General features: G+C 47.4%; 1 protein-coding gene across 4 annotated transcripts in view; it reads left to right on the top strand.

Moving 5' to 3' along the window:
• Positions 1-6,677: 6,677 nt before the first annotated feature.
• Positions 6,678-15,612, top strand: part of RBM19 (RNA binding motif protein 19) — a 47,370-nt gene continuing 38,435 nt past the window's right edge. Inside the window, exons 1-13 of one of the 4 annotated variants that reach the window (XM_090152466.1) lie at positions 6,678-6,873; positions 7,622-7,804; positions 8,526-8,657; positions 8,882-8,920; positions 9,516-9,732; positions 10,245-10,525; positions 11,003-11,095; positions 11,871-11,949; positions 12,670-12,741; positions 12,835-12,900; positions 13,420-13,620; positions 14,106-14,236; positions 14,945-15,066. In XM_090152466.1, the coding sequence (XP_090008592.1) occupies positions 6,838-6,873; positions 7,622-7,804; positions 8,526-8,657; positions 8,882-8,920; positions 9,516-9,732; positions 10,245-10,525; positions 11,003-11,095; positions 11,871-11,949; positions 12,670-12,741; positions 12,835-12,900; positions 13,420-13,620; positions 14,106-14,236; positions 14,945-15,066 (1,652 nt within the window). In that variant the 5' untranslated portion in view covers positions 6,678-6,837. The remainder of the gene's footprint in view (positions 6,874-7,621; positions 7,805-8,525; positions 8,658-8,881; positions 8,921-9,515; positions 9,733-10,244; positions 10,526-11,002; positions 11,096-11,870; positions 11,950-12,669; positions 12,742-12,834; positions 12,901-13,419; positions 13,621-14,105; positions 14,237-14,944; positions 15,067-15,612) is intronic. The other 3 variants (XR_016472046.1, XM_031592079.2, XM_031592080.2) reach the window with 3 other exon arrangements.

Here is a 15,612-nt window from a genome sequence, read left to right as displayed (position 1 = left end):
GGGTGACTGTCTCAGATATTATGCTGCAGCATAGGGATGCCCATGTACACCCCTGGGAATGCAGAGGGATTTTCAGAGCATTGAGATCTGATGCAGTCTAATCTGGTCCTTGCAAACCTAATGGCCAGCACTCAGTTCTTCTCCTGGGCAGAAGTGCAGTATCCTGGTCCAGTTCAGCATCATTTCCCAGTGTTCCTCTGTGGTGTGAAAGAAGTGGGCAAATAAGTGCAGAGAAAGCAAAAGTGGTCCTGGATGTGGGGGCCTGGGAAAGCCCTCTCAGGAAGGCTTGCAGTTGTTCATGGTCAGCTGGTAGAAGGCATGGGAGATGATTTCTGGTTTGCTCTGTACCACAGAGTTGAACCAACTTTCTGTTTGCAAGGAATGCTTGGGATGCACACAATGTGAGTGGTAAATATGTCATGAGGAAGAATAAAACCCATGGCAGAAATGTGAGATTTGACATCTCTGCAAAGCCCAAGAGGTCAGACACTGTCAGAGAAGGGTTGGGCTGGGTAGCAAGCATGCAGTGCCCCCTAAATGGTTCTATATTTAGTGTGAAAACCTTCTGTCAGTATTCCTGTGACTTTCCTTTCTTCAGCATTTTGGATTTGTGTGTTTTCAGGCCAAGATCTGCTGCACCAACACTGGAGCTCCTGGTCCTGAAGAAGACCTACCTGCTCCTGTAAAGCACAAAGACAGTGCAGTAATGATCGGACCGCCCTGGCCAAGCATACAGGGTTCACCCACAGCTGAAATTACAGGATTTCCTTATGAAAATAAGCATGAGAGCACTGGATGCACTTTGGCTTTCATGAGGTTGACTGACCGATGCAAGTCCATGGAAATGCTTGTGGTTGGTGCACTGATCCCAAGGAGGTGCTGCTAAGAAGGGCTGTGCATTGCCGAGAGGAAGACCCTGGGATGCAATGGAGCTGCAGTGGAGATCTCTGTGCTGGAAGATGAAGTGTTGGCCTGTAGCTCTGTAGCTGCTAATAAACCATCTGGCATTGCTTATTTTAATTGCATTGTGCTCCAGTTTAGGGCAGGTGAGCAGAGAGGGTGCCCTACATTTTTGCAAGGCGGCATTTGGTCAGCGATAATTGTGCTGGGTGAATATAGGATCCAGCACTGGGGCCTTTGACTCCCGGCCAAGGGAGGCAGGTGCTTTCAATATTAGCCCTGTTAAGTTTCTGATAGAGAAAGGTGTTTGAGAGATATCTACGGTGGAGGAGAAGCTGAGGAGGGGGTTAAGTCCTAGGAGCAGCCCCATCATTCACTGTGCCCTGCCCTTGCCATGCTGCCTGCCAGTGTGTCAGCAGTGCTGATGTGTCAGTGGTGGCCTGTCACCCAGAGCATCCCAAGCAGTGACAGGCTGTGCCACACACCCAATGCTCTCTTCTCCCTTTCTACAGTGGTATGCTGAGCTGTTCTTTCCTCTGCTCTCCTGAATCATTCATCCCTCTGTGCCCAGAGTCTGGCTATGATTTGTCTGGATGGGATGGGGGAGCTGGGGGGAAAAAGCACTTTGTGGCCTTTGGGCTACACTGGCAGGTGTTTGGTAGGTAGTTTTTGGGCAGTGGGACTTATACAGGGTTTGGCTCCCATGTACAACCTCTCACTGGCTGTCACCTATCCTGCTCTGGGCACATCTTGTTTCCCTGCTTGCCATGGCAATCCCATCATGGTGCAGAGCATCACTGCTCCCAAAGCAAGCAGGAAATGCATCCCTTGCACTGCCCATCCATTCACACTGTTCTTCTCCCATGTTCCCTCCCACGGCCTTTCTCTGTTCTGGCCCATTGGCTCCCACACCCCGAGACCTCCATCCTTGCACCAGGGCTTGTTCCTGCTCCATCTCCCCAGTCTGGCAAATGAGAAGACACCTTTATGTCTTGGTATTCCCAGGGTTTGCTGATAAATGCTGTCTCCACAACCCCAGCCTTCACTGACTCGTTATCAGGACAAGCACTGCTAGGAAGCGACCCATGACCCTGCCCAGGGAGGTCCCAAGGGAAATGCCCTTATCAGCTCTTTCTAAAAGCTTCCCTTTTCAACATGACAGAGGAGTCATGTCCAAGAAATATCCAAATAGAGATGGGGCAGGGTAAGGTGCAGCGTGCTGTGGCCAACAAGGGATTCTTTTGCTGTTTGCTGAGTGGGGCTGAGGCTGGGAGGAGCATCCCTCCCATTGGAGGGGCCAAACACTGTGGGCAGTGGGTCTTCACACTCTGCCTTGATGGGCCAACCTGCTCCATGCAGATGGATTTCCCAGCTTCATGCCTGGGGTTATCAGGGAAACAGACAGCAGATAAGAATATCTGGGGCAAAAGGAGTGGTGGGAATGTCTTGGGGGGCTGCATGCAGACTCACTCAACTGTGGGGTTTCCCCTCTGAAAGGGAGGCTGGACTATAACTTCTCCTCCAGTGAGCTCTGTTCAACCGTCAAGGATGATCCATTCTTCTTTTCCTCTAGAAGCCACCTTTCAATCCAGCCTCATCTTTATATAGGTGACATGTTGAGGCATTGCTGTCCCATTTTCCCTCTGTGTCACCTCTCCATTGGAGCAATCAACTGTGTATAGTATTTCTGCTACCAAAAGGCATGGTTGGGTTCAGGTGCCAACAATGAATTTTGGAGGCCACTCTCTAGCTTGGCCTCCCATCCCTTTTGACACATCAGCTCGTCCATTTTGATTGGCAGGCAGATGGACTGTGTGGGTTGCTGGTCCTACTCTAGCTCCCTACTGGGGATTAGCAGGGATGGGCTCTTGCAGGATCCTGGATGTCACTGACTTCCCACCTTTGATCAGGAGTCGGCATTCCTGAAGTGCTCCATCTCCCACATGTTGCACTGATCAAAGGCAGCTGTTGCCTGGACCCTCCCATGAGCCCATTTGCACACAACTAAAAATACAGAAACACGAAGGAAACCAAAGGAGGTGGGAATTGTGATGGATGGAGGAGAGAGAGGACAAGGGACAGCAGCAGGCGGAACCCTCATAGAGTGTCCCATATGCAGACACCAGGAGGATGCCAGTAAGCCTTAGTGGGTCAGGAGAGATGCTGAAGTCTGGCTTGGGGCCTTATCTGCCACCTGAAGGAAATGCTGTCATTGCTGGATGGCAGTAATTGCTTGGATCGGGAGCAGCTGCATGGCCAGCAGGATGCAGCCAACATCTCTCGTGGCTTGGTGGGTTCAGTAGGGATGTCAAGTGATCTTAGCCTTAAAGCTGATCCCTTAGCCTTAAAGAAGTTTGTTTGCACAATGCTAAGGTCTCCTACAGTCTCTCTGGAGGACCATAAGTTGACTTCTGCTTGGTTGATATGTTGCTGGAGTCCTGTATACCTGAATCTCTATGTCTGAATGCCCCATGGCAACCCTGGTTGGTGCCTGGGGCTCCTCTGAGCTCTCCCATCCTTATCCATCCTCTCACCTGTCTACTTGTTACTCAGAAATACAATTTAGCTTTCAGACTCCAGAAAGACACATTCTGCTTCAAAGTTGCAGATAGGAAGTGCAGAAATCAGGACCACAGGACACATTTGCCGACCATGAAGCAGGCAAGCCCAGGTGACAATTTGTCTGGATGAAAGGTGAATTCTGCCCATGGTGATGCTGCAGCAATCAGCAAGCAGGAAAACATCCTCTCCATGTAGCAGAGGATCTGCCCACTCTGGGTGATGCCCTTCAGCAAGGCAGCATGTTCTGCTTTTCCTATGGGCTCCATCTTCTTGTGCAGTCCGAGGGAGATGGATTCATTGGGCACCACACCTCCAAGATCTTGATGTCCTTCCTCTAGGATCAGGTCAGTTTGCTGATTTGAGGTGGTTCCAGCCATCTCTGCTCCGAAAGATGCAGGCTGGAGCTGACTGCAGCAAAATCAAACTTAGGGCAGCATTTCCAGCAAAGCTGTTCCTGAAATGTTCTCTGCATGCTCAGAGTGCCTATGCAGCAAAAGGAACTGGTGATTGTTGCTGGGTCATGCTCATCTTTGTCCTTGCTAGTACTTGTGGGTTTATTAAATTAGGTGAAAAAGGTCCTCAGCCAGCTCATAGCCCACTGTGGGAACACCCTGAGGCTGAATTTTGCTCATTACCCACATCTAGAAGAAAAGGGAGGGAGTGGAATACTTCCAGGGAAGCTGAGCACCTCCATTACCTGATGTCCTCCAGGGCTGCAGGCATGCTCAGCACCCCTGCACAGGCTCAGGCACCCTAGAATTCCTAACAGCATCCTGCTCTTGGTCCAGTGAGGGTGACCCCGGCTCAAGAAACCCTCAGCTGCCCTGCACTAGCTGTAGACAAAGTGCCCCTGCTCAGACAGGCATGAAGGGCTGCCCTCAGCTGTGCTTGTCCTTCTCAGGCAGGACTGGCGCAGCCAGGGTGGGCAAGCTGTGGGTGACCAGGGGCAAACATCTGGTGCCCTTTTGGACACATGACAAAAAGAAGCATCTCTCCAAAACTGTGCTAGGCTTTGCATCTGACCCCTTCTTGTATCCAGGGATGGACAGGACCTGCAGCAGCAGCTTCTTCCTTTCTCTCCTCCAGCCCTGCTTCCCAAAGTTCAGCTTCTTGGCTGCAGGCAGCCCATAGCAGTGTTTTACAGCAAGGTGACCCCTGCTCTTTGGTGCTGTGCAAGTCCCTGTCCGTCCTGCTGTTGAGCGTTCACCAAACACATTGTGACAGCTCAGCTGGAACCACGCAGGGACCGCGTCTTCTGCTGTTGGCGGTGGGCTTGGGCAGAGCACTAGTCACCCCCTGCCAGGCACTGGAGGACCTTGGAGGAGGGGGTGAGGGGGCAGGCAGTGCCTGGATCCTGGCACTACCGTGACAGCCCTACACAGAGCTTTCGGCAGGGATAGGAGAGTAGCCCTGCTCCTCTATCTGCAGACACCCAGGCTGTAGATTGATGGCACATCAATTTTGCTGGGTGCGTTGCCCACTGGGTACCCTCCTGAATTTGACTGAATGCAATCCCCCGAGGCATGTGCATGGGATCATCTAAGAGCAAAAAACAGGGTGCATTCAGTCTGTTTCTGAGGCTGCTCTGGTGTAGTTCAGTGGTTGAGTTGTTTGACCTGCACCCCATGCTATGCAACACCCAGTCTGTTCCCTACCCACACCGTGTGCCAGCAGCAAAAGGGCTAAAGATGGTCCTTAGGACAGATATTCAAGCACTGCAAGCTGCTTTACAAAGTATCCTTTGAACCTTCTCAAGCTAGGGCCTCAGGTTCCCTCCCACCTGCCTGGGGCTGGGGTCTCTCTTCAGAAATAAGCCTGCCTTGGGGCTTGCTTTGCAGGATCTTTCCTCGCTGATACAGCCACCTATTTCTGATGCCCCAGAAATCTCAGGTTTTGCCAGAGCAAAAAACCTTCAAAAATAAAAGTTGTTCTAGCTTTCACACTTGCAAACATAAAAACTGGATCTGGAGGCATTCTTGGGAGTAAAATGAGCAAAGGAAATCAACTACAAAGTCGGTGTTTTTTAAATCTTGTGCTTCTGTAGATATATCACTGCATCTGGGGAAGCTAAAATATGTTATTACTAAAGAAGGAGGGTTAGCAAAGATGTATATTACTGTGGTTCTGGCAAAAGCTATGTTTCCCCATGGGTACTGAGGCAGCCTGGAGCTCAGCTGTGTGGAGGACATGTCGCTGTGCCACCCGGAGCTGGCTTTTTGTGATTTGAGCCCCCTCAGAGGGGGCACAGATACAGCAGAAAGATACTGGGAAAGAGCAACCCCTATTGCAGGAGGAGCTGCTGGGAGAAACTGCAGCTCCAGGTGAGGCTGGGGCAGGAGATGTCCTGCATGGCACAGATCAGCTGGTCGCTGCCTGGTGGCAGCTCCGTCCCAGCAGTGCCTGCTTAGAAGGACAAGGACAGAGCTGTCCTGGGCACAGCGTGCTGAAGCCGCGCCCGCCGGCGGCCACAAGCAGCAGGTGAGAAGGAGATGGGGAGGGATAGAGGGGGACAGACATCCCAGCGAGGACAGGAGTGACAAGGGCACGGTCTGGATGTGTCAGTGATGGTATGTAGGGCCCTGTCAGTGCCAGCCTGTGTCCCAGTGAGAGGCTGACAGCCTGGCAAGGACGGCAGCAGAGGGCAGGAGCAGCAGGCCCTGCGCTGACTTCTCATGCCGACCCCTGTGAGGAGCAGGGCAATAGGAGCAGGCACGTCTCCTCCCAGGCTGCAGGAGGAAGGCTTCATGCTGCGCGCTTTCCCATAGAGCAGAGCAGCAGACGGCCATCCTGAAGCATCCCGCTCTCTCCTTTCTCCTGTGCACTAAGCTTGTCCATCCCTCCAGTTCTTCTTCCCTGGAAATGCAGGTGTTTCCCTTCCTGCTCACCTGGGTTTATGCTGCTCTCCCCAGCTACACTCCTGCTCTCTAGTCCTGGTGGGATGCAGAAGGGCCCTTCTGCCATACACTGCCAGGGTTCAGGGGATGGGGAAGCAGAGCAGCACTGGGCCCAGCAGCAAGCCCAGCACCACCTCCATCACCACCACCCGCACTTCTTCCTGCGGGCAGGGCTGGAGCTGCGCAGGAGTTGAGCCTCCTCTTGCAGACGAAGCCCTCCGCACGAGGCTGAGCTGCGCGGTTGGAAGCGAGAGGAGCCGTTGCCCAGTTCCGCCCCGTTGCTAGGGCCCGTTGCTAAGGCCCGTTGCTAGGGCCCGTTGCTAGGGCACGCCGCCAGGCACCGCCTCATCGCGCCTGCGCGCTGCCTCTCCGTGCTCACGTGATGCAGCGGGAAGATGGCGGCGCCCAGGGGTGGCGTGCGGGACTCTGAGGCGGGTTGGGCCTAGTGTCGTGTTCTGTCGGGCTGCTCTCTTTTGCCGACATGTCTCGGCTCATCGTGAAGAACCTCCCCAACGGGGTGAGTCTGTCTGCGACCTTTGTATGACAGCGTTCTGGGCCCAGGAAGAAAGATGAATCTGATGGCTGCTGGGATGAGAGAGGGCCGGGGGAGGAGAGGTGCCTCACGGAGAGGTCTGGGGAGGGGCGCACGGGGCGAAGAGCAGGTGGAGGTTCTGGGGGAGCGGGCGTTTTCCGGGAGAGATGGCCGTTGGTGGTTATGAGTTGTGGAGGTGCCCTGGGGCCTTGTGGAGGAGCGAGGAGCTGCCCTGGGGATGGAGGGCTCTGCATGAAGAACGATTCGGGTTCTGTGGGGTCAGGAGGTACCCTGCAGCTGCTTCCCAGCCCATGCCTCTGCACCCCGGGCACATTCAGCAGCTTCTAAGGTGGAGGAGAGGGGTAGTTTGTGGCTCCCTATCTTTCCCTTGTTCCCAGGGAGGCAGGAGAGGTATGAACGGTGCTGCTCCCTCCTGGGGATACTGAAAGTTACCTGTGGGTGGGCTGGATGCTCCACAGAGGGCATCCCAACACCTGGGTGCAGCTTTTAGTTATGGAGGTTTTGTAGGCACAGAAGCATACGTGTAAGGAATTCATGAATAAGAGGACAAACTTTCATAGCTGACATGCATTTCTTATCAGCCTTGCCACAACATAGTGAGATTTCTTCAGAAGTCCTCTGTGTTAGTAAATGTTTTGCTTTAGACTTATCTGTAAAACATCTCTATAGTTAAGTTGCTGACCTGCCTTCCTTTTCTCCTTCCCTTCTCCAGATGAAGGAAGATCGCTTTCGGAAGTTGTTTGCAGCCTTTGGCACACTGACTGATTGTTGCTTGAAGTTCACCAAGGATGGTAAGTTCCGGAAATTTGGCTTCATTGGCTACAAGTCTGAAGATGAAGCTCAAGCAGCACTGAGCCATTTCAACAGAAGTTTCATAGACACCTCCAGAGTCACTGTGAGTTGATATCTAAAAATACCTTCTTTTGATTCTTAAGAAACTTAGTCACTGGGGGATTTGATAGTCTTACAGATGAACACCTGAGGGCTAGAAAAGTCTGAAGACTTTTGCAGCAAAACTCTATCCCTGGAGGCATCCAAGGCCAGGCTGGATGTGGCTCTGGGCAGCCTGGTCTAGCAGCTGGCAGCCCTGCCCACGGCAGGGGGGTTGAAACTCGATGATCCTTTTCAACCCAGGCCATCCTATGATACAGTTCTATGAAAACAGCAAAGCTTGATGCCAAGACTGCTGCTGTTTCAGGCAGGTACTTGATACGAATGGACTGTCTTCTATGCACTAGCAGTGATTTCAGCATTGGTTGGAGCAAATGTCAGGTTTTGAGCTGTAATAATCTGAACTTTTTGAGCTGTAATAATCTGAATTTTTGAATTTGAGCTTATTTTTTCTTTCGTTTAAAGTGATTCATCTTACTGTACTAGATAGGAATTTTCATTCATTATAAGCGGGAGAGCTTATTTGATTCTCTGTAATTGAGTGTAACAAACTCCCATTTTGAGTAAGTATGAAGCTGTATACTTCTAGAAAGAACATCCTTAACCTACACCGTCCATTTTGTCTGGATTATAAGAAAGATTCTTTATTAAGATGCATCCTGCAGTTTCAGAACAAGACTGTTGAAGATGAGTTTAATTAAAAATTTGATTTTTTTTCTTCTCAGGTTGAGTTATGCAAGTCTTTCGGTGACCCTTCAAAGCCCAAAGCATGGAGTAAGCACTCTCAGAAAGTCCCTGCCTTGGAAAAGCAGCTTGAGAAACCTGTGACAATTGCAGATCATGCAAGCACAAAAAAAGTAAGTCTTGCTTTTTTCCTTGAAGATCTGACACGTGTCAGTGACTTGGCAGAGAGAAGGGTAGCCTGGCATGTAGAAAAGGGGACAGCTGATGTTGGAGTCCTGATTCTGGCATTTTCTGCCTTAGGAAATTTACCTATTTAACCTCCTATTGTTAGGTTACCTGAGAACTGTTACTGGCTCTGCTTCTAATAAGGCTTTCTAAAAATGGCTTCTCTTCCTAGGATAAAAAGAAGAAAAATCCATCAGAAAACTTTAAGGAGGTGAGTAGAGTTTCAGTTCCAATGCTTACATTAATGATAAGTTGTATTAAAAGACAGTTGAATAGCCCTTTTCTGTACTGCTTTCACCATTATAAATTCAGTAAGATGTATGATTTAAAGAACTCCATAGCAGTCCAATTCCACTTTAACAAATCATGATTTTAACAATCTCAACACTGAGAACTGATGTGTGTGTGTGTATATGTATATATATTAATTTTTATCTTTTTTTAATCATTAAATACTTCTCAATGAATAAGCACTCTATCCAGGACAGGTCTTTCAACAGTTGTGTCACATGCAAGTTGTGTCATATTTAGTTTGCACACTTTTTTCCTTCTTTAATATTTTCTTGTCTTCTTTAAAGTGTTTTCTAAACATTAAGTACAAGAAGGAATAGGGCTGAGAGACTGACAAGATGTTAGTGACTAAGTGCTCACTTTGTGAGTGTAAAGTGGACTGCTCTTTATGAATTGTTTTTTTTTTTTATAGTACTGGAAATGAGATTCTTTGAATTTTAACATGCTACTACTTCAGTTTTGTCTTCACATTTTTGTTTTTGTTTTTTTTTTTTTCTTGGTTTGTTTTTCAACAGCTGGAAGAAGATAAAACATTCCAGGAATTCTTGGTGGTTCACCAGAAACGGTCTCAGGTGGCCACTTGGGCTAATGACACTTTGGTGGAGGAGCCCAAGAAGGAAAAATCAAAGCCAGTGGCTGATTATCTGAACTTTGATTCAGATGAGTCTAAGGATCTGAGTGAGGAGGAGAAGGATGGGAGTGAATCCTCTAAAGATGAGGAGGAAACCAAAGGTACTAAAATGGACTATCACCCTTTGCTTGGTTTGACTTGGTGAATGGGAGAGCAAACATGCTGATGGGACTTGATTCAGTGTCCTGCTTACAGAGACTATAATCAGAAGGGTAGTTTCCCCATAACTCATGTGTGCATGTGTGCACTGTGGAAGTGCAGATGGCTTCCCCAGTACAGAGAAATTTGGGAAACACTCTTTCTGGTATTCAGGGGATGGCATTTGTGCTTTCTCCTGGGTCATTAATTCAAAGCCTAGGAAAAGTAACAGGGCAGACCTCTCTAATTTGTTTTATATGTGAATTGTTGCTTCAAAGAAAGAAAGAAAGAATCCAGGCATGTTAATGTAGAAGTGCTGGTTTAAAATTGCTCTACTGTTTTCTAGACTTCTTTTTAGGTGGAAAGTGTAGAGTAGAAGGTCATAGTGATTGTGCCTGCCCTCAGCTTTAACTTGGCTGGGGAGAGAGCAGCAGTATCTGTACACAAAACTTCTTTGGTCTCTTCTTTCTGACAGCAAAGAAACAACAGGAGAAGAAGGCAGCTACGAGAGAAGACCTCTCAGATATGGATTACTTGAAATCTAAAGTAGTGAGGGATTCCTCCTCCTACTCTTCATCCAGTACAGAGGAAGAAACAGATAGTGAGGAAGTGGAAGAGGAAAGCAAGAATGAGGAGGATTCAGGCATTACAGAAAATATTGTAAAGAAAAACACAGAAAAAAGGAGAAAGTCAAAACCCCAAGAAGCAGAGCAAGAGACACCAGCAGAGAAGAAGAAAAAAGGATCCACACTAGAGGTAGAACTGAATTACACTTTTATCACGCTTAAAGCAGGAGCTTCGTGGAAGAGTAGGTGTGTGTTGGTCACTCCAGGGATGTAATTGAAAGCTTGAAGTCTGTGAGACCCCTGGGTACCAGCTTTTTTGGCTTACTGAGTCGGACCCATTTAAAAAATGGGTTTGTCAGATCTCCTCTCAATGCTAGTTAAATTCCTTTTTCTGGAAAACAGAACTTCCTAAGAGGTAGTATTCGTGCCTCTTTCATGGGCTTTTCTCTCTTCTTATGTATGTCTGCAGGGAATACTTTTGCAGAGCTTGTTTTTAGCATCTGGGTTTGATCATCCCAGTCAGACTTTGCACCCTTACCCAAGTCCTCCTGCCCAGGCTGATTGAATTGTTTCTCCTCCTCCACTCTTCAGCCTCTTGCTTGCTATTCAAAATCACCTAGTTGTGTCATGATTTCTATGGTTTCTCAGTCAGCTTCTTTTTTTCCAGTCTTCTGTGCAGCAGAAGAACCAAGTCAGTTCAGCAGAAGCAAGCACACCACACACAGTGAAACTACGTGGTGCTTCTTTGAATATCACTGAGGTAAGCTTGGTTCCCGAGCTGAGAATTCCCAGCTTGTAACTCAGCAAGGTCTTTGTAGAGGCTGTGTCTTCACTTGGTTGAACTGTGCTGAGGATTTTATGGGCAGTTGGGGAAGCTTTTTTACCTGGCTTTGTGCAGAAATACTGTACAGGTACTGCTCCAAAAGTAATGCCTCCTGTTTTTTTTATGTTGGCCGGTGACATCAGAAGTGGATGTTGGTGTGGCACTAAGAGTTGGCCTTTCCCACCAATATTGCTTTACATTTTGTTGCTGTGCAACAGATGGCAGCAGAGAGACAAAATGGTATCTGACATGGAAGTGCATATGAAGCAAAGATGAGGAGTTGAGTTTCTCCTTGTGAAAAAAATTTTGCTCGTTTACATCTGTCAATGCTTGCTGAACATTGATGGAGACCAAACAGTGGATGTGAGCACAGTGAGGGGTGAGTGCTTTGTTTCAGCAGTGGCAACAGTGACTCTGGGTTACCTCCTCTGGTGCAGATTTTTACAAGCACAGCGTCCAGGCTCCTGTTCACTGCTGGTGAAAATACAGAGCTAATGGTAGTGACTATGTTGAAAAATAATATTTTCTGTCTCTATCAGATAATATTACCATGCTCTTTGTATCTACTGTAGCTTTCATGGAAATAAATAGGATGCATTACTTTTAGAGTAAGTAGGGTAGTGTTTTTATGGTACTTCTTTAAGAAAAGGTTGTCTGATGCCCGCTTTCTGTATCCAATAGCTCATTTAAGCAATTCTTATTCTTTCTGCAGCAAAAGATTCGAGAATTCTTCTCACCTCTGAAGCCAGTGGCAATCCGGATAGGAAAAAATGCCCAGAGGAAAAATACAGGTAATGTGTATTTGTGGAAGAGGGTTGGCTCTATGAGTCAGATGATCTCTCAGTCACACCTTTGCTCTTTCCATCTGTAGTTCTACATTACTGGCCTGTGTCCCAATTCTTATTGACCTTTCTGTGACTTTGCAGCTCACCTGCCCTAGTTGCTGGCCATAGGATGCTGTGGACGGAGTAATGTTGGCTGTACTCCCTTAGGGTATTGCAGCAGCATCACAGTAGCAGGAGCCTTTTCTTTGGTTTGTCTTTGAAGCTTTCCTAAACTTCCCAAACCATGCCAAGGAAAGGCCCCTTCCTCTGGGAAAAGCTGCTGCTGCAGATCTACCTTTAGCCAAGGTGCTCTCCTGGCTGGCTGTGACTACTGGAAGTACCTATCAGAAGGTGCAGGTCCTTAGAGCTGGCAGGGAACTTAGTTATATGCTTTCCTTTCATAGTCTAGAAGCAGATGCACCATTTCTTTGCTCTTGATGGCACCTGTGGAAAGCCTACTTCAGCTGTTAAGACAGGCTTGTTCAGTTTGTACACAGAGAGTGAAGTATTAAGAGGCAGCCTTCCAGTCTGCTACAGCCATTTTCAGGCTGGATTGAAAATTTAATGGGAGCTGAATGCCTTATCTGTAGGAATCTATATTTTAAAAAGCCTGATTCACCCTTAATTAGCCTATTAGTGACTGTGTTTCCTCGCATGATGCTCAGCTGAACCTTTGCTTCCTCCAAGGTTATATCTTTGTTGATTTGAAGAGTGAGGCAGAAGTGCAAAGGGCCTTGAAGCGGAAAAAAGAATACATAGGTAAGTGCTGTTTGTTCCTTCTTGTTCTGATGTCAGTGACAGAGTACTCAGGTGTTAAAGTGCTCCCTGTGAAAGAATCTCCCATTGCTTTAGTTTTTTCCAGGCAAATGCTGGGGGAGGTTTCTTCTGCACAGCTGCTGTGGGATAACCAGTTGCCATGTAAGTGCCATCAGGAGCAGCTTAGATTGGCTGACCTATGTGTGTTACTCTTTGGCTCTTGATATTTGTTATGTGCCCAATATGTAGCTTGTTTTTGGTTTTAAAAAAAAAAAAAAATACTGTAAAAATCAAGTTGGAATAGTGCAGGGGATTTGTACAAATGATTCTCCAAGCCTGCATTTGAAACCCATTCTTAGTGAAGTCCTTAGTGAAGCTACTTATACTTGGAAAAAATCCCATGTAGGATGGGAACATAGACTTAGAAGCCTGTGGATGAGGTTGACAGAATCAGAAGGATTGAAGCTGTCTGAAGGGAAAGGAGTCTGAAGATGACTAGCAGACATTCTGCTAATCCCTTGAATCTGTCATTCTTTTATTTAATCTGACAGAATTCTACTCAGTTCTTTTGAATTGTGATTGCTTTTGTCACTGTTGTAAGCCTAGACTCTTAACAATTTGGTATTGATAGCCCATGGCCTCAGGAAGCATCTAATGTGCCTGTGTATGTTTGTTGACTAGGTGGGCGATACATTGAGGTATCCCGATGTGAGAATACCCCAAAAGAAACTGTTACAGCAAAAACTCATGACCAGCCTTGGCAACGAATTAAGAGGGATGATGAGGAAGAGGAAGACTTATCTGAATCAGGGAGACTCTTTGTCAGAAATCTTCCTTTTACTAGCACTGAGGAAGACTTGGAGAAGATCTTTTCCAAGTATGGTACGTACTTGCTGTAGTACTGGGACTTGCAATGCTGTGTCTCCTTGCAAGCAGAGGTTTTCTGGGTGGGAATGGACATATGTATCTGTGCATCTCACACCTCTCAGACATAGACTCAAATCATCTTCACTGCTGGTGTGACAGCATGCAGCTGCTTGGTATTGAAACTGATGCTGTACCACTTAGCTCAGAGTATATTGTATATGCATCTGCCCTCATGCCTCATATCTTTAATCCAGCAGTTGAAACCATGTGTGCTACAACATATCCAGACTTGGATGCCATTGCTGGGCCCTCCTTGTTGGTCTACAGCTAGTGGCTCCTCACCCAGACTCATCACACACCTTCCTGCAGCGTTCAGAGCTGCTCTTCTCTCTCTGGCTCCTTTCCTAGCTGTGACCAAGGGGGATACCTGTTCAGAGTGCTGCTGGGGAGTGTGGTGGCTGTGTAAGTGATCTCTCACAGAAAGGCCTTTTCTCTTGCAGGGCCCCTCTCAGAGATCCATTTCCCTGTTGACAGACTGACAAAGAAACCCAAAGGATTTGCTTTTATCACCTACATGATTCCTGAACATGCAGTGAAGGCCTATGCAGAAATGGATGGGCAGGTGTTCCAGGTACAGTGACTTGAGTCTCATATGCTATCAGCCTAAGTGCTAAAGGTGGTTATTAGTGAAGTGGACAGGTGTTTGCTCCTATGTGCTGCTGAGCAGAATTCCTCTAGGTGCTAAGAGGTAGAGTCAATTCTGCTTTACTATCTGGGAACACCACTGCCTCTGGCAAAGCAGTCTGGTTTGAATAGTTTCACAGATACTGAGGTCTGAGTCTGTCTGTCATGCTTTGTATGGTTACTCTTAGCTGCAGCATGCCTTCTCTAGGAAGGAAGATTACCTACTTCCACCTAGTTCACTTGACTAAGAGAAATGTCTGAAAGTTTCTTTCCTCTGCTTAGTTCATGAACTTCTGAGAATTATTTCAGAGCTTCAGATCAGTATTTATAAATATCTAAAGTGCGTGTCAGTTGGATGAGGGCAGACTCTTTTCAGTGGTGTGTAGTGGTAAGACGTGGAGCAAGTGCCAAAAACTGAGTGATAGGAATTTTCACACAAAGAACTTCTTTACAGTGGTGGCAGAGCACTGGAGCAGGCTGCCCAGAGAGGTTGTGGAGTCTCCCTCTTTGGAGATATTCAAGACCCATCTGGACACTTACCTGTGCGACCTACTATAGGAAACCTGCTTTAGCAGAGAGGTTGGACTCGAAGATCCTTAGAAATCTCTTCCAACCACTGCAGTTCTGTGATTCTGAATTTTGTCTTTTCTTCTAGGGCAGAATGATACATCTTTTACCCTCTACAATCAAAAAAGAAAAAATTGAAGATGTTGATGCAGAAGAATCTTCCTCCTACAAAAAGCAGAAGGAGGCCAAGGACAAAGCCAGCAGTGCCAGGTATGGAGGTGTCTTGTAGCAGGGTGAGACAACACAACCTGCCAAATTACCAGATGGCCAGAATGCGTCTTTGTAGGGGCTGTATAGATTACCAAAGTCAGTAGAGAATTTGTTATGCAGCGTTCTGTTTCCTTTACCTCTTACCTACTTTATCCCTCTTTCCAAGTAGCTCTAGTAATTCAGCAAATAGCATATACAGAAAGAAACGTGGTTTTCATTGGCTTTGTGTATGAATTTCTCTGGTGTCTAATAAAAACTGATCTCATGTTGTAACTCTTCAGGGTAGTGGCTACAAATCAGTTACTTCTTTCACTCAGTCACCTGTATTCTAAAACTTTCAGGAGTTATCTTTCTAACAGATTGGTTTGAAAGTTGACAATATTTTCAGACCTTACGGGCAAGGAATGCAACTTTCCTCGCACAGGATTTGTGATTTTAGGAAACCACATGGAAAAAAAAAAACACGTTCCTCTGAGCCAGCTTCCAGCTATAACTGCATAGCTGTGGCCACTCACCTGCTAGGGAAGAAGAGCTAAAGTGCCAGCA

This window comes from Phasianus colchicus, chromosome 18 (genome assembly GCF_987193195.1).
Source record: "Phasianus colchicus chromosome 18, bPhaCol1.hap1.1, whole genome shotgun sequence".
NCBI lineage: Eukaryota > Metazoa > Chordata > Aves > Galliformes > Phasianidae > Phasianus > Phasianus colchicus.
The sequence above is the reverse complement of the archived record's forward strand: the minus strand, read 5'-3'. Positions and strand labels throughout refer to the sequence as shown.